Source organism: Pempheris klunzingeri, chromosome 11 (assembly GCF_042242105.1).
Source record: "Pempheris klunzingeri isolate RE-2024b chromosome 11, fPemKlu1.hap1, whole genome shotgun sequence".
NCBI lineage: Eukaryota > Metazoa > Chordata > Actinopteri > Acropomatiformes > Pempheridae > Pempheris > Pempheris klunzingeri.
In genome coordinates this window covers 21843670-21867056 of record NC_092022.1, presented here as the reverse complement: position 1 = coordinate 21867056, position 23387 = coordinate 21843670, and the positions used below count along the sequence as shown (strand labels likewise).

At 40.1% G+C, this 23387-nt stretch overlaps 1 protein-coding gene across 7 annotated transcripts; it reads right to left on the bottom strand.

The window, feature by feature from the left end:
• Positions 1 to 9099: 9099 nt before the first annotated feature.
• bcas1 (brain enriched myelin associated protein 1) lies at positions 9100 to 22684 on the bottom strand. Of its 7 annotated transcripts, none has more exons than XM_070839381.1 (16): positions 22458 to 22684; positions 22246 to 22302; positions 21937 to 22021; positions 20739 to 21046; positions 16675 to 16854; positions 15642 to 15701; positions 15105 to 15140; positions 14566 to 14784; positions 13278 to 13343; positions 12850 to 12891; positions 12602 to 12667; positions 12252 to 12290; positions 11533 to 11655; positions 11342 to 11422; positions 10774 to 10983; positions 9100 to 10247 (listed from the first exon to the last, which is right to left on the bottom strand). In XM_070839381.1, exons 2-16 carry the CDS (start codon positions 22282 to 22284, stop codon positions 10167 to 10169), a joined length of 1635 nt encoding a protein of 544 aa, XP_070695482.1. In that variant the 5' UTR covers positions 22285 to 22302; positions 22458 to 22684; the 3' UTR covers positions 9100 to 10166. The 7 variants fall into 7 exon arrangements, with proteins under 7 accessions (XP_070695482.1, XP_070695484.1, XP_070695483.1 ...); XM_070839383.1 differs by having other exon boundaries at positions 13284 to 13343; XM_070839382.1 differs by having other exon boundaries at positions 13278 to 13340.
• Between the last annotated feature and the right edge of the window lie 703 nt (positions 22685 to 23387).

Genomic DNA, 23387 nt, shown 5'->3' with positions numbered 1-23387 from the left:
TTTGAGCTTACCTGTTGATAGCGCGTCTAAAGCCAGTTCAATAAAGTGTCCCACGGTGACTTTGCGTGGCGATCAGAGCCACAGGCCGTGTAACAACACCGTTTCTTATGGAATTGTAAAGCTGCAGCGGACTTACTTTCTTTCAAGGGGAGCCCTTCTTCCACGCTCTCACAGTCACGCATCAGCTACCATGTGGAGGTGGGGGAGGGGTGCCTCAAACTTTTCACAGTAACATGAGGGTTTTTTTTTTTTTTTTTTTTGCAGAAGCAGGTTGGTTGAGTCATGACAAATTTCATCTCCTTCCTATTTCACGACATAATACATGGATGGTTTTATATCCGGTTCCACTCGCTGTTACCTAGGCAAACATCTGACAAAGCCATAATGCTGGTGTCACACACACACACACATATGTATATGACTGATCACTGGAGATGGGGAGGTTCTCTGTTAAGGTTGGAAACATCCAATCAAACTTATAATACTATATCATAATAATGCTACTGATAGTTGTAAACACTGAGGGGGTCAGTGTAAATCACACATAGTGCGTTTTTGTGCACCTACAGTAGCACCCACTGGCTGCTGCTGCTGCTGCTAAGTTAAACAACAGCCCCTCCTCCACCCTTAAACCCTTCCATAGAGACACCTATGGCAGCTTAAAGCCATACATCATACACTCACTGAAGATATTCTGTAGACTTCAGCTTACAGCCATCAGTGAGACACACACACACACACACCCACACACACACACCCTCCCCTTGAATGGCAGCAGTGTCTGAAAAAATCACTTTATCACTAACCACTCCCAGCTAAGGAACAGTGAACAAAGAGTGGAAGACACCATTTACCCAAACTATCTCTTGCATTATGCTGGGCTGTTGCCCCATCCCTCCTCTTGTATAAGCTACTAAACTGTTTTGGCTGTGTATTAAAAGTAGTTTCCCCTTTCGTAACTAACAGATCAGACCAAATGCAGAATCGCCCATGTAACGAAAACACAAGTAGATCAGCAGGTTTAGCGAGCACCAAGTTCAGTAAAGAATGTGATTATTGTGCATGTGCCGCATACAAGGAAAGACATTGTATGCCTGTCACATTTGAGACACAGGAGCAATATATTGTGCATAATCTAACAACAATGTTCTTATCAAGTCTTATCAAACTGTTGGTTAAATAGGCCATGTGTTCTCTGAGTACCCACGGTGCAAAATAAGACATCCTGCATGTGTTTGTATTGGTCAGACTCAATCACTTATATGTGCTTCCACTAAATTAAAACATTTTTGTACCCCCTGCAATAGTCTGATTCAGATTTTGGTGTTCTAGCCTCACCCCGAGATCCTGTTACACAAACAAGTCTAGTATGTTAATCAAAGGCACCACATGTGACACATCGAGGCCTCCCGCTCATTTCCTATTGTTCTGTGACCACAAAGGCTCTGTGAAAAGCCATCAATCTGGAGAAGCGGTATGATGTCTCAGGATGATGAAATTGCACTGAGATGTCGTTGCCTATTATTAAAAAAAAAAAGCACCTTATATGGGGTGCGGTGGAAGAAGTACTCATATGTTTCACCTAACTAAAAGTAGCAATAGGCCTACAGTAAAAATACTCATACAATCAAGGTTTCACTTAAGTAAAAGTACACAAGAGCAAAATGTAGTTAAAGTATTAAAGTAAAAGTACTTGTTGGGCAGAATGGTCCCTTTCAAAGAGTTACATGATTATATACAGTATAGCATATTAGTGGAATATTATTACTGATACTTTAACACATAAGCAGCATTTTCCTGTCACAGCTGGTGGAGGTGCAGCACTTTTTTACTACTTCATATACGGCCGGATGGTTTAATCTATTGTTGAATTAGAATTTAATATGACCATAGAATGTTTCAGGCCTTCTCAAATAAAGTTACTCTCTCCTCATGAGAGTGAACAGAATATGTCAATCTGACCTCCACAGACGTGGCTTCTCCTGTATTGTTTTGTGAAGAAGATAGACAGAATGTACCAGACGGACCTTGATTGTAATAATTTTGTTGTGCTAATCATATTCTAAAGTTATGATTAGAGATACACGCCTACGCAAACAACATCCACAAGTGATTGAGTATTATATGACCACACCAGGGATGCACTATCTGTGACGCACACACCGAAATGGCCAGTTAGAGACAGTCATGTATAGTACTCGGTCCAGCCAACCCTTTAAAAAGCATATGCATGAAAGAGTCGGGGCTCACTGCCAGAGGTCCATGAGGCCTCTGTCACTCCGAGCCCAGCGCTGTATGTACTTTACCTGTGACTTCTGTGACTTGAATAAAACTGCTATTGGGAACTGCAGAACTCTCCGGCTGAAATCCTCGGACTGTCAATAAAAGAACCGGGAGAATCTAACAATTGGTGCCGTGACCCGGATTGGCAAACTCCGAGACGTGTCCCGTTGAGGAACCCCGGAGTGAGTGGAGGAAAACTTTTTCAGACAACTTCAAGGCGCGCCTGAGTAAGGGTAAGCAGAAAACCTTTTTGAGATAGAATTTCTGCACATTGGCCATACTCAAATCAAAGTTGTCTGAATAATGTTGTTCCTACATTCGCTAAAACGTAAACCAAAATAGTATAGTATAACTAAACCACATTGAAATGTTGTAGTCACATGTAAAGTACAGAACCACATAGTCACAGTTGAGGGAAAAGAAAATAAGTGTCCAAGGACAGCTAATTTGGCCTGATAAGGGACAGAACTCACTGGGTAAATAACCACTGAGAGTTGTCTCCCAAATTTTAGGGCAGGACATTTTGCTTTCCTCCATACTGTACACTATTGTATATATTTTCCGGGTAGCTAACCGATGCCGCAAGGGCGATGCCGCTAAGGAGTGATGCCACTGATGAGAGTGATGCCGCGATGCCACTGTTGAGAGTGATGCCACTGTTGAGAGTGATGCCACTGTTGAGAGTGATGCCACTGTTGAGAGTGATGCCACTGATGAGAGTGATGCCACTGATGAGAGTGATGGTTTTTTTTTTAAAAAATAAAATAAAATTAAAAAAAATAAATAAAAAATAAAAATAAACAAATAAGTAAATAAAATGAAAATAATAAACAAACAAGGACACAGGGACAAGTTTGTTATTTTCCATGACAATGTGGGCAGTTTCCTGCCTGGATGATATTGCAACTGAATAATGGGACACATAAACTAAGGTGTTTTGGAGTCACTGTGAATTAAAACGAGTGATAAGACTGGGAGAACCCCCAGCAAACAAGCGCACAGATTAATAGAATCTGTGTAGAAGCTTCTTGTTTGGGTCCTCACTCGGGCAATCACCGACTCTGTGAAAGCACGTATACAACTTTTTCACCATGTCAGATATGGCAGCAAGGACAACACTAGGGTACAACCCCTACAAACAAATGATTCACATAACCCCTGATGACAAACCACAGAGGGAATTGTGTGTGCAGAACATTAAAGAACTACAGAGTAACTCTCTCCTCTGTTGCTGTACCCCCTGCTTGGATGATGTTTTAACTGAATGAGGTGTTTGGCATTGATCAGTCACTACTGATTGGGGATCCCAACACCTGATCCAGGTCAACAAGCAGCTCTGTCGGGGCAATGGATTACTAAGGGGACAATTCGGCTTGGGCGTTTCAGAATCACTGTGAATTAAAACGAGTGGTGAGACTGGGGGAAACCCTACCGATCAAGCACTAAGACTGGTAAGAGTCTGTGTGGAAGCTTCTTGATTAGGTCCACACTTGGGCACGGGGCACTGTGCCATTCACTGATTCTGTACAGATACGCATACAATATTTCACTATGTTAAAACAAATGAATAAAGGATAAAAACAAGTATGGAGAGATAAAGGACTGGACTACTAAACATGTTGTGCCAAGAAGCTCACAGTGGAGGCCACTGTGCTAGCTCTAAGGTTACAGCACTCATCTAAGGGCAGCATACCACCCAGCCTCACAAGGACTGGTTGAAGGAGCAAACAGAACTATCAAAAAGGACTAGCGAAAGTCTGTGCAGACACAAACTTCCACCATGAATGTTAGTCCACATGAGATACTGACAGGAAGAAAAATGCCCTGTCCATTTACCACTGATATGCCACCATTACTCTTACAGTATGAAAGTACACATGAATATGTCAAAGTTGAAAAACACTGTGATGAGTATTTCCCAACAGTTAACGGAAATACTCACAAAGGAACAAAGCCACGACAACTCTCCTGTAGAAACAGGAGACTGGACCTTAAGAGAGGTCAACAAGCTCAATTGGTTCCCACCCCTTTGGGAGGGACCCCACATGGCAGCAGAGGCTGCCTCACAGTAAAGAGAGGACTGACAGACAAACTGAATGACTGGATCCATGAGACTCACTGTCCCCTGACACAAGGCCTAAAAAGACAGGACGTTGACTGAGGTTCAGACTGACTTAAGAACCTCTACACCTGACCTAAGACTCTACTACTGACCCTGATCCTGAGGACGACCTCCCACCACCACTACCACACCCAAAGAAGTACATTTAACCTTTACTAGAACTCACATACCCACATAGATGCAATTGACATTCTCAGAGTGCCTGATGAATATAAATTAGCCGACATGTTAGCCGCTGGTTTTGAATAATCTCTCTACTGATGGGTCACTATAAACAAAAATGTGGACATGATTAACTAAGTCCACTCTGATATACTACAAAAATGACCCTGGATTTTCTTTTAGCAGAAAGAGGTGGTGTTTGTACTTTATTTTGATAAAACATTTGGCACATGAAAAACACTGATTAGCTCTATCTTTATCTAGTCTGTGGTTGCAGTAACTCTTTCAGTAACTCTGTGGTTGTTGCTGCAGTCCTTGCATCAGGCACCTCCGTCTAAAATGTATTACAGCTTCCATCAATGATAAATTTCCACCACCTCTTTATTAATTACTCCACTATTCTAATGAAGCTCTTCCACAGATTTCTCTCTCAGGATGAAGAGGATCCCGCCCTTGGCTGCACACACCATAAACTGCTAACGTTTAATACATACCCATATATAGCTATCCACACACTTAGAGGCGTGATACTTATAGATGTTGTTGCTTATTGTGCTTTTAATCATATGGTTTAATCACTTTGTTTAGAAATTTCCACATGCACTGTGCAAGGAAGACTGCTTGCTGCTATTAACTGCAATTGAAGACCAGCTTACACATATTTGCCCACATATAGGTCACATTAATCTGCACTGCCTTTCCTACATATTGTATATTGATGTAGTAAAGGTATACCAAAAAGGGGACGCCGACAAGTCTCCCATGTAATTGTGCTGCTTTCTGATGTGGTTGGTTGTTTGCAGATTGGGGCCCTGCTAGACGACTCGCTGCTGAAGAATACAGTACAATACACACAACATTCCTACTTCTTATTGGATTGACATGATAAAATCATGTCAAAAGGGGAATTGTTGAATTAGAATTTAATATGACCATAGAATGTTTCAGGCCTTCTCAAATAAAGTTACTCTCTCCTCATGAGAGTGAACAGAATATGTCAATCTGACCTCCACAGACGTGGCTTCTCCTGTATTGTTTTGTGAAGAAGATAGACAGAATGTACCAGACGGACCTTGATTGTAATAATTTTGTTGTGCTAATCATATTCTAAAGTTATGATTAGAGATACACGCCTACGCAAACAACATCCACAAGTGTTTGAGTATTATATGACCACACCAGGGATGCACTATCTGTGACGCACACACCGAAATGGCCAGTTAGAGACAGTCATGTATAGTACTCGGTCCAGCCAACCCTTTAAAAAGCATATGCATGAAAGAGTCGGGGCTCACTGCCAGAGGTCCATGAGGCCTCTGTCACTCCGAGCCCAGCGCTGTATGTACTTTACCTGTGACTTCTGTGACTTGAATAAAACTGCTATTGGGAACTGCAGAACTCTCCGGCTGAAATCCTCGGACTGTCAATAAAAGAACCGGGAGAATCTAACACTATGGCACAGCATCGTGTTTTATGAGTTAATCATATTTTATTTGTACAATCCTAATTTGAAAGGCAACTCGAGCTGTTAAATATATGTAGCGGAGTAAAAAGTACAATATTTCCCTCTGTGTAAATGTAGTGGAGCATAAAATGGCATTAAAGTGAAATACTTAAGTAAAATACTTTATTGTATTTGAGTACAGCATTTGAGTAAACGCCCTTTCCAACACTGTGTTAGTGTTTTTTAACATTATAACAATTCTATGAAGTTATTTAATTAGGATTCCTGCTCTGTAGTGGTAATACCAGCAAGTGGGCAAACATTGTTTATTTTTTAACTGATTTAATTATCTTTGTCCTTTTGTTTGACTTTATGCTAATTTCATTTCTCTCTCCCCAAATCCTGCAAACTCATTGTTTCAGATTGTGTTACACATCAAAACCCTTAAAACATGCATGTGCAAACATATACAGTATGCGGGCATTTAGTAAATTCTAATTATAGATAAAGTATCTCTGAAAAACTCAATGCTTGAATGAATAATTATGTATTCAGTAGACAGACACCCTGATAGGAGCTGGATCAACGAATGGGGAAAGACTGTGGTGGCTTCTTTTTGTCTTGACGTGTCAGGAGCAGCTGACTGCATTGTTCTCCTCCAGATCCACTGCCTGGCTTCTTTCATAATCCCGGTGTCAGTCCTGAAAGACGCTGATAATATATAATCTCCTTTCTCACCCCTAGCTGGTAATGTTTATTCACTGCAACCAGCTGTTGTGTTGGTGATCATCAGAGAAATGTTCTGTATGTTGGCAATATTCTGCTTCCTTCCTGAGGAGAAATTGAGAGAAGGGGTGGTCTTTGTTCTTCTGCTAGGCACTGCTGCAACCTTTTTTTTGACTTTCAGACTTCTCTTTATTTCACGGTGACCCACAGGGACACAGTCACTCATTAAAAACAAAAGAAACAAAGAATAATAAACAGTATTTAATAGTTCAGTCTATGATAACAGAGATCTAATCACACCATTCCTGAAGATACACAACTATGAGTCTGAGGTTAACCTAAAATAATTTCCTTCGGGATGAATAAAGTTGATCTTATCTTATCTTATCTTAAATTTTATATATTCTGGACTGATATCTCCATGACTCATGCATTTTTTTTAAGTGTAGAGAACCATTTGGACCCATGTTTACCACTGTCATGCTGTTTTCATTGCAGCACAGGATGTAACCTGGTTTTGAGGCACCTAACTTAAATATCCACCGTGCAATTTGTTGCTGTTTACTTTTAAGCAACCAAACCCAGTACAAAAAAAAAAGAGGAAATGGAGGCATTCAGTCTGAACATTTGCCTTAAATATCATGCCATCTACTATGGGGCTTCCTCAGTGCTCAGCTGACCTTATTATCTTTCAGTTGAGGTTAAAACATGATCACATTGCTGATTTGAATATCAAGCAAATGTTTGAATTCCACATAATGGTGACGTTTCAGCATTCTGAATGGCGTCAAAACAGCTTAAGCCATTTATGGGATCTCTCCAGCAGGATGTAACATTCCCCCGACAAGACTCGCTCACAAAAACCAACCCTAAACATCACTTGAGAGCATCTGCATTAGAAAGCCCCGCTCACACACAAACACACACGGTGTGCCTGCAGAACCTGCTGATTCACCCTCAGTGAAAGAGAAAGACTCTCCTGAAGAGGCTGGATCACTGCCACTAATTTGTTATCAGATCAGAATCTGCGACCACTGTCTTCTCACTGCTCCCTGGAATTGTTTCACCCTAATGTTTCCCCACAGAACAGACCTGCTGCTAGCGAGCAGCACCGTGATGCACATTAGTGCTGACAGCAGGCCTCCTGTCAGGCCTCCCTGCCCACTGTTCCCTTGTTCCACCCCCTCTGAGCTCAGTGCATTCACACAGTCGCATGCATTGTCCTGGGATGAACTGCAGCAACATGGTGGTCAGGCAGATCTTGTGCAGTGTACAGTCCCTTTGCAGTGTTACCTATAACTGCTTCTATCCTGATGAGCCCAGTTCATTTTTTGTCTGTGACTGTGCAGAGAGGTTTGAGCAGCTCTTGTGAAACCTGATTGTGCTTATAAATGTACAGGAAATCCCTCCCTTTACAAGCTAACAACTCTATTTAAGAATACTGCATGTAGGGACATGCAGATGTTATCTTCATCTGCACAGTTTTTTTTTTTGCCAGGACACCCTGACGCATTAAACGCTGAGTGAATTTCTTACTAAGTCCACAAGACAGTGGAGACATCATGAACTTGTGCTGAGCTTGGGTGTGGGTACCATGATTTTTTTTTCAATTTTAAGTGTTACTCATGGTTTTATGTTTGATAATGAACGCAGTGTGAGCAATACCTCACATTTTCTCCTTCAGTGCCATGGCAATTACTTTGATGCACAATTTAAAATGATCACACCTATTACAGAGGGTAATGCAAGAGGAGTGTGTTTCATTGATAACAAAGGAGCAGTGTGAGTTATGCCTTCAGGGGCTGCGACTCATCACTTAATGGTGGGTGAATGGTTGGTCTTAGACATTACTATCTAAAACACATCCCTCCATAGACGGCACACTGCACTATCCATCATAGAAATTACATTATAAATGGTAAAAGAAGATTTGAGGGCTACCTTTACCTGAAAAACCTAATTCTTTAGATCTTGTTTAACATCTTTCATCTCTAAGGTGTCTCTTGGACTCCAAAGAAAAAAAAAAAAAAATCAAAATTACTATTCAACAGCGATGTCCAGCAGTCATCTCTCTGTCTGTCACGGTTAAAAATGACGGGTGGCGCTGCGGTCGAATTTCTTTTCATGCCATCATGTCTGTCAGATAACTGTCACTCGTCCATCAGCCATACAAATATATACACAGATGAGTAAGGCGTCTAGCATTTGCAGATACACCCAGCATAGCAAAGTGTGACTTGTGTGTCACATCTAATCAGCACACACGATGAGTGTGAACTTGTGTGCATTAAAATGATGTCACTGTAATGGAATGGAATGTCATTGATTTAATTTTGGACAAACTTGTGGAGTCACATGTTTTTTGCAGTTGTTGCAACAGACAGGTTTCTTACACTGATGAAGAGCAAACGAATGGTGAACAGATTTATTGTCTTCATGATAGCTGAAGTTACTCTTACTCGCATACATACGTAGAGGCAAACAAAAGCACAATATTAATTGCACATATGCCAAACACAAATGACTAACACCATATGACTTCCATTAATTTACACGACAGAAGAGTCTGCATTCAAATCAAAAGCTAATCAGCTGCGATTTATGACTAACTGCAAAACGCACCACAAGGACACATTTGCACAACGACACCATTTTGCCATCTCAGATGCATTTGTTAACATAAACACTTACAATCAGTTCCCCACAGAACAGTAAAGATTGTGATTTTTCCCATAAGGCCCAGTACATGATGTTAGGATATGTATGTGCTTTAGTCTACAAGTAGCTTACATAAAGTTAAAAAAAAAGTAAGTGCAGTTTGTTATGTGAACCTCTTATCAGCTCTATTAGGAGCTGTTAAATTCAATGTCAGACGAATTTAAGTACTTTTTTCAATCACATTTTCATATTAACTTCTGCATTGTCAGGACTGCATGATTTTTCCTGGTATGAACTGTAAAAAGAGAACCTAGACGACATTGTGTGTTGAAGTGTTTTCGACAAATTAATCGCTAAAAGCAAAGCCTGTCTATTGCGTAAGCCTAGTGTGTCAGGTTGCACAGAGAAGTCACATCAAATGTCTGTAGAAAAGGTTTTACACTCACATTGCTATACTTGCCAAGACATTTATATGACCAAAAAAATATATATATATCTCAACGACCTTGCCTTTGACCGTTTCAGTTCACCACCAGTTCAGCTATCTGCCTACTGTTCATCCTTCTCACAACTCTACACTTGCTTTTATCCGCTTTTCCTTCCGTAATGTAACTTCTAAACACTAACAAAAACAAAAAATATAGTTAAAGTAATTCAATAGGGGTCGAACGGGGAGATGATAGAAAGGGAAAGACGGAGAGAAGGAGGTTGAGTAAGGGCAAGAAAGAGTGAGGGAGTTTGTACAGGGAAACTTCACTGTTGGTTTTGGTTTCATTTGGCCTTCTCAGCTGCAGGAGCAACAGCGACTGGCTCTGTCTGGACCCCGGCGTCTGTAGAGTTGCGCTTCTGACTCTGAAATTCGAAGGGAGATAATATTAAGTGTTTATTCCTTACAGTATCTACTGTACCGCCCTTTTCTTTAAAGAGCCATGTCATCTGTGCGTGCACCCATGAGCTATGTCATATCTGATCCAGTAGATATTCATTTGCATTTGATTTAGTAGATTTAGTTAGTCTCCAAGAGGCCCCGTTCTTGAATTTGAGGGTTTTAACCAAAAATGTCTCCTCATTTTCACACTTGTATCATTAAACTGCATTGCTTGCAACACTGCCTGTGATATGTGTCCTCTGATGCAAATGCATTAACTGTGAATTATTAAAACCAAACTGTGCAACAACAATTCGCAGGATGTTTACCATGATGTGCACTGCACTGTAAAATAGGGCCGGCACCCTCATATTACTTAATGAGCTGCTGCCATCTAGTGGAGATGAAGCTACATATTGTATAACACATTGTGCATTGTGTAACACATTGCAATATAAACCTGAATGAACAGTCAGCACTGCAGAAGGGAAAAAGTGATGCTTTCCTTACCCGTATTTTAAAGAACAGCTGGATGGAGTTCCTCTTCTCCAGTTTCTTGGGCACACTGGCTGCGTCATCTCCAGCTTGGGAGGCCACTGCAGCTGGTTTGCTATCTACAACCGCCTCTGATGACTTGGGTGCTCCTTTAGGCTCCTCCTTGGCTTTAGCCGCCTCTGCTGCTGCGGCTGGGGCAGGGGTGGCCTTCTTGGGATCAGCAGCCTGAAATCGTTGCGGTGTGTAATGAGTTGTTTCGGCACTCGTTCTACAGCAGCCGTCAATCTGACATCTGCATTGTTAAATAACAACATCTCATGTGCTCCACTCATGAAGTGCAGATGGACTTGGAGATGAGAAGTAAAATTTGAGGTGACATTAAGATGTACCAGCTGTTAGGATCCATTGACTGCAACATTATGAGGGGTGATCACAGAAGCACTGATGTGCATTGTTATGATATTCAAATATGATAAAAAATACATCTGCCATAAAAGTTGTCTGAGAGCAGGTTTTAATACCAGATGAAATTACTCTGGTTAATAATACATCCATTCTCAAGAGGTAGTTTTACTGTATTTACCACTCCAGCTGTTCTCTTGAGGAGCCGAACTCCACTTGTGGAGGCTGCCTGGACTTTTGTTGTCATGTGGTCTAACAGTACCTCAAATTCACATTAATCTGTTACTTTCTGTTTCACCACCACAATTCATACTCATATATTTTCAGATATTTTAAAGACAGACAAACGCACATGAATGTATAGGTCCTTACTTTAGGCTTGAAGAGCGAAAAGAAAGATGATTTTGAGTCTGTTTTCTTCTCTTCCTGAACAGGCGGTGGCGGTTCTGGCTTTGAAGCGGCCTCCAGAGTGCTGGCTTTTGAGGGATCCACCTTCTTTGACCAAAACAGCAGAGAAGAAAACACATATCATGAGCTAAATCAAGGGCATGACCATCATTGGGCTGACAGAGTGAGGCCAGAAGCTGCCACCAGCAACGTGAAAGAAGAAGGTAAAAATCTATAATCAGAGCAGGAAGGGAGGCAGAAAAGTCTGATTAGAACCAGTGCCTGTAAGAATAAAGAAGCCCACACCGTCATGCGCAAAAGTTAAAATGTTTTGTCAAAAAAAAAAACAGGAAAGTGAATGCTTCAGTCACCACCAACGTTTCTGAGATTGTCCTTTAAAGGAATAGTTTGGAGCTTATTACGCTTATTTGCTCTCTTAGCAAGAGATGAGAAAAGTGACACCAGTTTCATGCCTGCTAAATATGATGAAGGAGACTTAGTTAGTTTAGCTTAGCATAAAGAATAGAAACAAGGAAGCATCTAGTCTGGCCCTGTTTCCACTCTTTATGCTAAGCTAACTGGCTGTCGGCTGGTGTCTCATGCTTAACAGGTAGATATGACAGTGGTATCGATCCTCTCATCAAACTCTCACCAAAAAAAGTGAATGAGCGTATTTCCCATAATGTCAAACTCCTTTCATTTACCTCAGCTTCTACCACTGACTGTGGTACCTCTTTCACCATCTGCAGGGAAGGAAATGTTGTATGAAATGCAATGAATCATGGGCTGCCTCATCTGTCTTGTTGCAAATTTACAACATTAAGAAACAGGTGATGCAATGCAATAGAATGATTTAGCAAATAAATCAAATCAATTAAGCCAAAATGTGAAAAAGTGCAAATGTCAAGTTTCGTGTATGTTAACTGAAATGAATGAAAGGTTATATTTGCTTCAACATAATATTTGGTACATCAGGTGAGTCATCATGTCAGTGGTGCCTGTAGAGTGAAGAAAATTAAGAATTAATATTACCGAGCACTTCCTGCTGATTTACCTGCTCTTCTACAACTGGCTGTGCCACCTCCTCTGCTGTCTCATGAGGGTCAACATTAGTTTCACTCTGAACAGATGCAAATGAATCAGAACATGTAAAAAACAAAAGGCTATGCAATTTAGAACATGGAGATGTGTATGTACGTATATCTGATATAATCAGAGAATCAGATTCAGATGATCAGATTGTTTCACTCCCTAAAAAAAAAAAAGAAAAGAAAAAAGATTGTCCTTTATTTTTTGATTTACCTGGACTTCTACAACAGGCTCAGGCACTTCCACTGGTGTCTCCTGCAGAGCAAAACTACTTTTTTATTCTGAAGAGATCCAAATTCAGACAGACATGTGTACATGCTGTATTTTACTCTATATAAGACGCCTGCTAAGAGCACAGTTGTAATCCTTAAATATGGCTCAAACTAAGATCCACTGTGCTAGTGAGAGGAAAATGTACTGACATTTTAGTTTTATTCAACTTTTTCTTTAACTTTTTGTATACCGGAATTTCCCCCCGGGGATCAATAAAGTATTTCTATCTATCTATCTATCTATCTATCTATCTATCTATCTATCTATCTATCTATCTATCTATCTGGTACATTCAAACTCCCATTAGAATACATTAATGTAACCTTCCCTGAATACAATCACAAAATTGAGCACACTCTCTGGTTTACCTGTACCTCTACAACTGGTTGTACCTCTACTTCTACTGCAGGCTGTGGCGCCTCCTTGATTGTCTGCTGGACAGTTAAGGAATTCTTATTGTTAGTTAAAGCCAACAAGACAGAAGGGAAATGTCCTGTCAAAAACAGAGGAAGCATTTTAATTATGAAATGCTTAATAGGTTAGCATAGCAATGAATAGTGACTAATATGAACTGGTTAAAGCAATAGTTTTAAGTCTATTAAGACACATTTATGTGCTTTCTAGCTGAGAAGGTCAAGACCGCTCTCATGTCATGTTAGCTTAGCTTAGCATAAAGGCTGGAAGCAGGGGGAAACAACTAGCTTGGCTCCAAAATTCAAATACACCCTCCAGCAATTGAAATGCTCACTGGTTAAATTGTTGTATGTCATTTGTTTGATTTGCACAAACACAGAAGTGTAAAAAGTTGTGAGCTGTAACTAGTAGCTGGACGCAGTGACTTCCTGGGGTAACCTCACGGTGGCATAAAGACAAAGTAATGGACAGCACAAATTGAACACATAATCTGTAATAGATGCATTCATAATAACTGTGGAGGTGCTGGTACTTAGGGTGTGTTTGTGCATTTGTAGACAGAGGCAGGCTAGCTGTTTCCACCCTGTTTTATGCTAAGCTAAACTAATTGTCTCTAGCTTCATACTTTGCACACAGACACGAGAGTGGCATTGATCTTCTCATCTAACTCTGGGCAAAACAACAACAAGTATAATTCCAAAAAATTATGAAAATGCAATGTTGGGATTAAAATGTATCACGGAAATATGGACTGTGGTAGAAACATTACGATTACGAGGCTTTTTTTCCTGGGAAGCCTTTTGACCAAAGTCACACTATTGCACACATTGACCACATTACTGCACATCTTACTGGATGCATGTTTTTGAAAAATAACTACAAAAACCTGATTCTCCTGGATGACTTTCAAAATGTTGCCTTACACAATTGCTGCATGTTCCAATTTGGAGACAGCAAATCCTTCAGTTTCTGCCACCTCCAGACAAATGGGCTCTTGTTCAGTTAGTAACAGGATGAGCCACTGTCAGTCTGAGAATACGATAATCTACTGTACCACTGCTGCAGTCTTGGCTGGTGCATTGGCTCCACTTGCTGAAGCACCCTTCCCTTTGGATGCCTTGAGTCCTAGCCGTACCTCAAATTCACATATGTTTCACACTACATTATACATACATTTGCATGAATAACTATCCCTGAAAACAACGAGCTCATCTTGTAATGTCCAGTCTGCTGTCTATTTACCTTAGTACCACGGAAGAATTTGCTCAGAGTGTCTCTGGCTGATTTTCCCTTTGAGGACTCGGGTTCCTTTGCAGCAGCTTTTGGTTCTTCTTTTGGTGCAGGCTTTACTGGTTTGGCAGCCGGTTCTCCTTTAACTTCAATTTTTGGTGGTTCTGGAGGAGGTGGAGGTGGGATAGACATTCCTTTGGGTGCTGCAGGTGGTTCAGATACTTGTGCAACCTATTCAAGAGAGAGCAGGTGTTAACATTACATTTTGCAATAGAAAACCATAGGAAACTGTCCATATGTTCACATTTACATTTTAAGATACACAATGACAATTTTAGGTGAGGTATGACAAGATAAATGCAAAACAGTGCTCAATTCATTTTAGACAACCAAGTTTTCGGCTAACACAAAGTATGTATTAGAAAGTATTAGAAATTAAAATATCAGGCATTTTTGGAAGTTAACTGAACCCAACTGTGCCCAGTAAATATATCCTTTCTGGTGAACCTCAAGATCTCTTATCCAAATTAAAACACACGCAGTGAGCTCACAGTTGTGGTTGCCTCTGGTTGGGTCTCCTTCTGGGACTATTTGGCAACAGAAAAAGAAGCAGTTAGAGAGATAAAGTTAAACCGAAGCAAACAAATATCTACAGAGAGCTTGTGTTTGTGTTCTAAAAATGCTTTGGAGAACCTATTGGTTCTTTCCAAATAAAATGTACTTTTTTTGGAATCAGGTATACCCTTAGTTTAAGCAACAGAAATTAACAAAAATGGATCCAGCCAAGCAACATGCAAACACTGTCTCCATTTTCCAAACTGGTTACTCCTGTGGTCAATACATAGTCAGTATATAACCATATATAATCAGCCAGACAAATAATTAACCCCAACATTACTGAGTTCACCTTTACAGGTTTGCAAATGAAAATAAGCATGATATGAAAATGGCTACTGAAGGCAAATCAAACCAGAATATCAAAACCATTAATGAGCCCACAATGGTGATGTCATGATCAAGTGATCATTAGACATGTTTTATATGTAATGTAATGTAATGTAATGTAATGTAATGCTTCATCTGCTCACCTGATCTTTTGAGGCATCAGGAGCTGCTGTTTCCTTTTTGGTTGTTTTAGTGGGCGTCACCTGTGCAACAACAGAGGGAAAATTAACTTAACTTCTTCCATAACTTCTATTCATTCTACACACAGAAATAAAAAAAAAAGATTCTCAGTCATCAAGTGTTTGTGCATTACATTATTCCAAATAGCTAACAATGAAGCTGCAGTGGAAAATGAGAACCGGCCTATATAGTTTATGTAACAGGAACAGAAAAATAGTTATTTATTTAAAACAGAAGCCTTTCATGAATGCAGACATAGGCCTTTATGATAAGCTAACTGAGGCCCACAGAGTGCACTCCGAGGTCCCTGACAGAGCACATACAGTACATGCGCTGTCATTGTGACAGCCATTGTGCTCCGGAGATGGCGTAGGCCTGCCCTCGCTCTATCTTCACAAATCTCAACTTCCAACTGCACAGGCCTCCCTTGTGAGCTCACACTATGGGTTGAACAATGGGCCACCACATTCCCGCATGTTCAAAGCCTTGATTAGCATGGGGCTAGGGCAATGGTAACTCTTTAAAACGGCATGAGTCCAAAAGACAGCACGATGAAGAGGAAATACAATAGCTGCTTGTTGTAGGTTTTCCATCAGGCACTGTCATCATGGCAGATTTAGTTATGGATACCTTTACTGCCATAGAATCCCTTTTTACATACATAGAATAACAGAAATCACACACAAAATCCCATTTAAACATCTTCACTGTTGGATTTGTAATCACTGATCTCCTCATTAAGCGAATTACCAAACGTCTTGGCTTCATTGAGGCTTTAAACAATAATAAGAACACACATTGACTTGTGTTTTGTTTGAGCAGCTGTTTGCCTCCAGTAATAGTTTGAGATAACAAGGGTAGATCTGTTTGTTTTTACTTTTGATTACAGCAATTCTTCAATTTACCTTTCCCAGGCAGTCTAATTTTACCAGAGAGGCAATAAGAAATATGAATTGTGGATAAAACACACATAATTTCTCAAATAGTGTCACTTACTAGTGTTTTGAAGAAGTTCATAACTGGATTCTCTTCTGGGGTACCTTCCTCTTGATTTTCCGCAGGTCGACTGTTTTCGTTGTCAGTTTCAGGAGCGTTTTCTTCCTCTGGACCCGGGACTAGAGTTACACTTTCTGGCTCCGTTAATGATTCTGATTCTTGCTGTAGGTTAGATGTCTCCTATACACCATCACAAAGAATTAGCCTTTGAGAATTATGTTAGAGCTGCGCAGCTGAAATGCAAGCAGCGAGTGTCTTAATCGCAGCATTGAGATGGGCGCACAATTCCAACCATGCCTCTGCCTACTCGGGGCATTGTCAACAATCACCCTTTTATTAATGTGTGTGTCCCACCCCTCACTCATTGATATTCAACAATGTGTCAGAGTTATGCTCTGAGAAATGCCAGGACACTCAAATACCTTGCAGTGTCCTGATGGTGAGGCGACCCTGATTTTAAGATTATTTTTTGTGAATCTGTTCACTTCATTTTCTCTTCAGTGCCTGATTAAAGTTTCATATTCCTTTTTAAACAAAGTCTCTCTTTGATGAAAGAAAAAATTATTTGTAACTAAACACCAACTAAAAGAATGGCAATAAATTATGAAGAAAATGAATGAATAAAATGTCTTTATATTCATTGTTTTCAATTTTCATTTTTATTGAAAAATGTTTCAGTACTTTACAACGTGAGCTTTGTGGGGATGATATATACAACCAGAGGCACTTGGCATTATATAAAACACAAATCATTTTACAGTTCAGATGCGATTACTGCCACTAAAGGCATGACATCAAAGAGAGGTAGACCAATATATTTTAAAACAGAAAACAATATTCAGACAATTAAGCCACCATTTCATTGCTGTTGCCTTGGATCCACATGAATGGTAACAGTAATATTATAACTAATTGAACCAGGAAGCCTATATGCTGATTCCTCAACAACTGATGTACAAGCTGACTGCAGCCTTGCAACAAGCAAGGCGTCCATGTCAGTACTTGTCACAGGGTTATTTTCAGTCATTTCTACACTTTGTGAGTCCAGTGTTGAATCTGTTGAGCTCACATTTGAGTCATTCTCCGATTTCTCTTTAGACTCTTCCTCTGCAATGGTCTCAGGTGCTACCGCCTCTGATGTCACAAGGGTACATTCAGCTGCAAGAACTTCTTCTGCAATGATTTCTTCTACAGTGGTCTCAAGAACAGCCTTGACACACTCTGCCACAGGCTCAACTGAATTGGCAATTAAAGGGTCTTCCGAGTTCTCGTCAGTGGTGGCTGAAACATCATCAGAATGATCTGTTTCGTGTATTATCTCATCCGTTACTTCATCTTCTGTTGTCGCGAGTTGTTTGGTTTTTGGTTGTAGCTCGAGAAGGCTTGTACTCTCATCCTCCTCAGCAATCACAGGATTGGAGTCAGTTGGTTCCTCCACTGCAACCACGGATGAAGCAGCTGCCTCTTTATCTGCATCTTCCAACAGCTCCTCAGCTGGGCCGATGTCCTCCTCTATGGAGTCCTGTTGGACTGAAATGTAGGTCTCAGACTCTCCTGTGGTGTCCATCAGTGGCACATTTGCTTGCTCACCTGCAGGTTCCTCAGCTATGTTTTCAGTTACTCCATGCCTCCCTGAAATAGCTTCAATAACAGATTCTGCTATGCTCTCCAACACTTGAGTGGTTGCGTCTTCTTCGCAAGGGCTTTGATTCTCCTCAACAGGTTCCTCTGAGATTACAAGGATTTGTTCGGGCGTTTCAGGACTTTCAGCTTGTGCCGAAGCATCTTCAGATATTTCAGGTTCTTCAGAATTGGCAGCCTTGGGGACTTCTTCTGTTGATGATTCTTCACAAAGGGGCACAAAAGTTGTTGCATGAATTACCTGCTCTTCCAGGAAGATGCTAACATCCATCGCAGGCTCCAGAGGAATGATGGCACTAAGTTCTAATTCTAGAGAGAGGGCTTCAATTGCTGCCTCTGCTATCATCTCAAAGTCCTCTTCAGCAAAGACCAAATTTTGTTCTGCTTCCTCGACTGTTTCTGGTCCCACATCAGTTATCACATCTTCACCAACCTCTGCATTCTCGTCTGTAATAATAACTTCAGGAGTACACTCAGGCGTGACTTCATCATCAAGGAAAATTAAAATATCTTCAGGAAGTTCCTCAATTGTGGTAAGGTAATTGGAAGGAGCCTCCAGAATGAGAATTTCTCCTGCAGAGCAACTATCCCACTTCTCAATAGGCTTACTGGGGCTGAAGTTTTCTTGTTCACTTATTCCTGGTACATCCTCAAGTGCAACACCACCATCAGTGGTGACCTCTTCATGAGCTGATTCCACCTGAACTACAATTTCTGTCACAAGAGGGACAGAAAGTTCTCCTACAGGGATGTCTTGGTTTAGGAAAGCTTTAGGAAGGGTGAAAGAGACCTGCAATGGCTCACTGTTACTTTCCTCTGCAATTATTTCACCTTCGATAATGGATTCCTCTGGGTTACATTCTGGTTCTGCAGTAATTTCTTGCTCCGTTTCCTCACACCCCGTCACACACTCTTCCTCGGGATTGTAGTTTTCTATGTGGTTAATTTCAAAACTGTCAACAACTTCCACCCTCTCCGCTCTGAACACCATATTCAGATACGCATTGTTCTCCAAGATGACGACTTGTTGACTCATGTGTATGGCTTCTTCATTTGCACTGTCTTCAACAACCTCCTCGGCAATGTCAACAGCGGAGTCATTCACTGAATCTTCTCCAGTTGCTTCTGTCTCCACTGTGACCACAAGCTCCGCTGGGCCCTCAGTAGAAGTAGTTGTAACATCATCACCAGTTTGCGTTGAAATGTCTGATTCAGTTTTTTTGTCCGTTTGCGTTGATATTTCGACTTTTTGATGTAGATCTTCATTGTCATCTCCGTGTTCAGCGATGATCATGGCGGCAGCTTCATCTCCACTTGAGCTCGACTCCTTCATCATGAAAATCAACATTCACGTTTAGAGAAAGTACAGTTTTCTTTTGTTTCCGGTACATATACGACAATCGCATGCTTGATCATACAAACCCCTGTAGATTGTAATGCCACTTAGCACAACAGTCCTACAAAAAAAAAAAGCCTTTTAAAAAAAAGTTTTTTCGAATCTTTAGTAGTTACTGAGGTTGTAGCATGTAGTGTTGTTGTATTGGATTCAATATAATGCTGCCCAACACTAAACCACCAAAGCTTCAAAACATACTAATTCAGCATACAACTAAAGTTGCTGAACTAAAAACAACTGAACACTTTTAAGTAAAGTAGTATTAATTGCAGGGCTGGTATGTTGCAGTGCATTACACCGTACAGATGTCCAAATTTTTTGTGTTTCACAATTTTTTTTTTCATGATTACAGAAATTATTTCTTTCTCTTTTAGCAATATTTTTGGATTGATTAATGTGCTGGTAAACATGTCACTGTTAAGAAAATCTAATCTAAATTGAAGTAATTTTTGGCAATTTTGCAGGCAGATTGTTTTAGAGATTAGAGCAAAAAAATTCAAGGATAATTTTCTATCTTTTCCTTACTGTCAACAAATACCAAAGCCAACAATGTATTAATTCTTCTCTCATTGACTTCCTGACCCTCCTGTCTGTAGCACTTAGTCCAAAGATTTAAATCTTCAAAGATGGCTCACAAATCAACAATTTAATTTTATAAAATAAAAAAAAAAAATGTAGATTTGTGTAAATGCCTCATTTCTCTGGGACTATTTTCAGCGGCGGATTAATGCACATTTGGTGTTATACTTGGTTCAACAGGGTGGTGTGTGTAGGATTGAGTCTAAATGAAGTGCATTGCCCTTGTTCTTTATAATGAAGGGAAAAAACATATTTTTTGAACAACAATGAAGTTACATTGTACAGAGGAATAAGCTACATCAGTTTTTGGCAACTCAGCCAGCATTTGTTAATAAGATCAATTCACTGTTGTTGTTTTTTTCGCTTCTCATAAGATTTGTTGACAATAAGAAGAACATAAAATATCACCAGACTTATACTTCAAAAATTGACCCAAAAGTGCACTTACCAGCTGTGGATCAGTTACAGGAGGACTTACATCCGTTTGATCTTCATTTAAGGTTTCTTTTTGTTGAACACTCTTCACTTCAGCTGGAGGTTCTGCTTTCTTTTTGAACATTTTGCCAAGAAATTTAACTTTTTCTTCTTTGCTTTTCTTGACCTCTTCCTTCTGGATGGTGGCCGTCTCAAGGATTTCAGAAATGACCGGAGCGACGGCATCTGATTCGACTACCACAAAACCAAGCTCCGTTGATTCTGTGGCGAAGTTTAAAGAGGGGTGCCTGCCATTTTGCTGGACTGGCGCCTCACTGTTAACTGCAAAAAAAAATAAAACCGATGTAAAAATGTTAACACCATGGTTGGCCCATGCACAAAATTTCAACATATACAACTGAAACCTGCTGACACAAAACTTGACTGACCACTCTTGAAATAAACAAACTTACACGAGGTAAAAAAAAGTACCTGTTAATTAATACATTATCTAATTTACAGGTCAGATTATATGTATGTATACTCTTTATGTTATCAAAATGTTACTGATTTGGGACACTAAAAAATTCTGATTTCTGTAATGTGAATGTTGTAGCAGTGATTTTTTATCAGATTATAATTGTTAATCTCTTTTTGCCTGCAACATTTAACTCAAGCATGATATCTGCTTGTGCAATGCTCTATGAAGTAAACCAGGGCCAGTCAATGCAAGAAAGAGTCTATATCCCTATCTCCAGCCTCAGCTTTAGCTCTCCAGCGCCAGCGGCCAGTGGGAATCCCACAGCATTATTGTCACAGCAGGGACACAAACGTACAAACCGCACATTGACAGGTCAAACAGTTGCTCCTTGTCAATGTCTGAGACTACGCCTATAGTTTACACTGGAAGACTCAAGACATAGTCCAGCTGGGAGTCACTGTGTTTACAGAGCATTACAAAAGTCCAAAAGACTAATCCAGCAAAGACATGGAGAGATCAGCTGATTTTGTCTGTCAGAGACTAATGTGCCGCATTTTCCCAAAAAGATACAGCAAGATTAAGCAGAATAAAGAAGTGACAACCTAATCTTCTCTCAGATTCTCCATATTTAGAAAAAGGACTTTGAAAGTGATGCTGTCTGCATTTATTTGTGTCTGTATTTAAATATTACATATTACCACTGTTATCATGTCTCTGAACAAGAAGATATTTTTTTAAAAATCTCGCTCACCATCAGTCTCCAATCCATTTGATGTGAGGTCTGCAGAGAGGCCACTCACTGATCCATTTTCATGCTTCCTGGGAAGTTTCCCATTCTATAAAAAGACGATAAGGAAACACTGGTCTATATTAGCTATTAACGGTTCGCAGGACATTATATAATACAGTGGCTTACATTCCTACAGAAACACTGGTTTTGACTGAAAGCAATCCAGCATGTTTTTTAAAACTTCAAACATCTACTTCTCCACGTGCATCTCACCACCAAGTTTATAGATCTAACAGCTGACATCGTGACAGGCTTGCTGTGTGATTTTACCTTGGTTGGCTCTGTGTTCTTGGAAGGCTCGTTCCCCATATTTTTCTGAGTTGAGACCTACAGACACAGGCTTTTTAGCTCAGACTCAACTGAAACCAGTGAAATAATCTAAATACATTTACATGTTGTATATGTATCTACATATACAATACATAAAATATATGAATATGTTTCCAAATTGCCTTAACTTCAGCGTCATTTAAAAACCTTACCTTCTTACACTTCTTCAAGTCAAGCAAGTGATATCCTCCTCAAGAAAAAAAAATATGGAAAGCCTCTGTCACTCTGTCAGAGAGATGACTTCGCTGATCCTGCCCAACTGTGTGTATAGGCTATTGTTAACAGGCTATTTTATGTGTGCTTTAAAATGGGTGGGGCTGTTTTTAAGTAATCAATTGGATTTCCTCCAGCGAAAATCCCGCCATCCCTGTGCTCTTTAGTAAAACCACATGATCAGCTCATGGTAATCTCTCTCTGTGAACTCTCTGAATATAACCCGACGACATCAGAATGAGATTAAACTCTAATCAATCACACTATGATGAGGCGGTGCAGCACTCTTTTGTTGACAAAGGTGACTAACAGGAGTGTAAGTAACAGGATGTGTATTAAGGATATTGGCCTGGTATGTGTGCACACATACTCGTCAAAACAAAAATAAATATGTTTGCACTCACAATTCTGTGCTATTGAGCCTTTTTTTTATTATTCTGAAGAGGAAACTTTAAGCATGTTATCATTAAAGTCATTACAACCAGGATTTGTTTTAAAGATTATGGGTTTGTTGATCATAAAAAAAACATCAAACTGATATGTGCCTTAAAATACCCACGTATTGCTCTGATATCATTTGATAAAAAAGCTTTTGGAGTTGCAAAGAGCAAGTATCTGCTTTATTATCACAGCTAATCAAGGCGTACAAAGAGCTCTATGATGAAATCATCTGTCTTTAAAGACTTCCACATCGTCACATTTCAGTGTCTCTGAGGGCCCGTCAATGCATCAATACACACAGGCCTATCTGAGGGCCGCTCAGGGATCAAAGACAAACAGTTCATCAACTGATTTCTTCCTGCTTTTGTTATTCATATCTACATGTTTTGTTTGGTGCTTTTGTGAGTAAATGCGCCCTGATCATGTTG

What these genes read in the sequence shown, in the direction of transcription:
- bcas1 (XM_070839381.1), bottom strand. Translation starts at nt 22,284, where the DNA reads ATGGGGAACGAGCCTTCCAAGAACACAGAGCCAACCAAG. An exon ending in AAATGGATTGGAGACTGATG is followed by an intron (nt 21,047 to 21,936) that starts GTGAGCGAGATT and finishes TTTTTTTTGCAG; the next exon opens with TTAACAGTGAGGCGCCAGTC. An exon ending in TGAACTTCTTCAAAACACTA is followed by an intron (nt 15,702 to 16,674) that starts GTAAGTGACACT and finishes GTTGTTGCACAG; the next exon opens with GTGACGCCCACTAAAACAAC.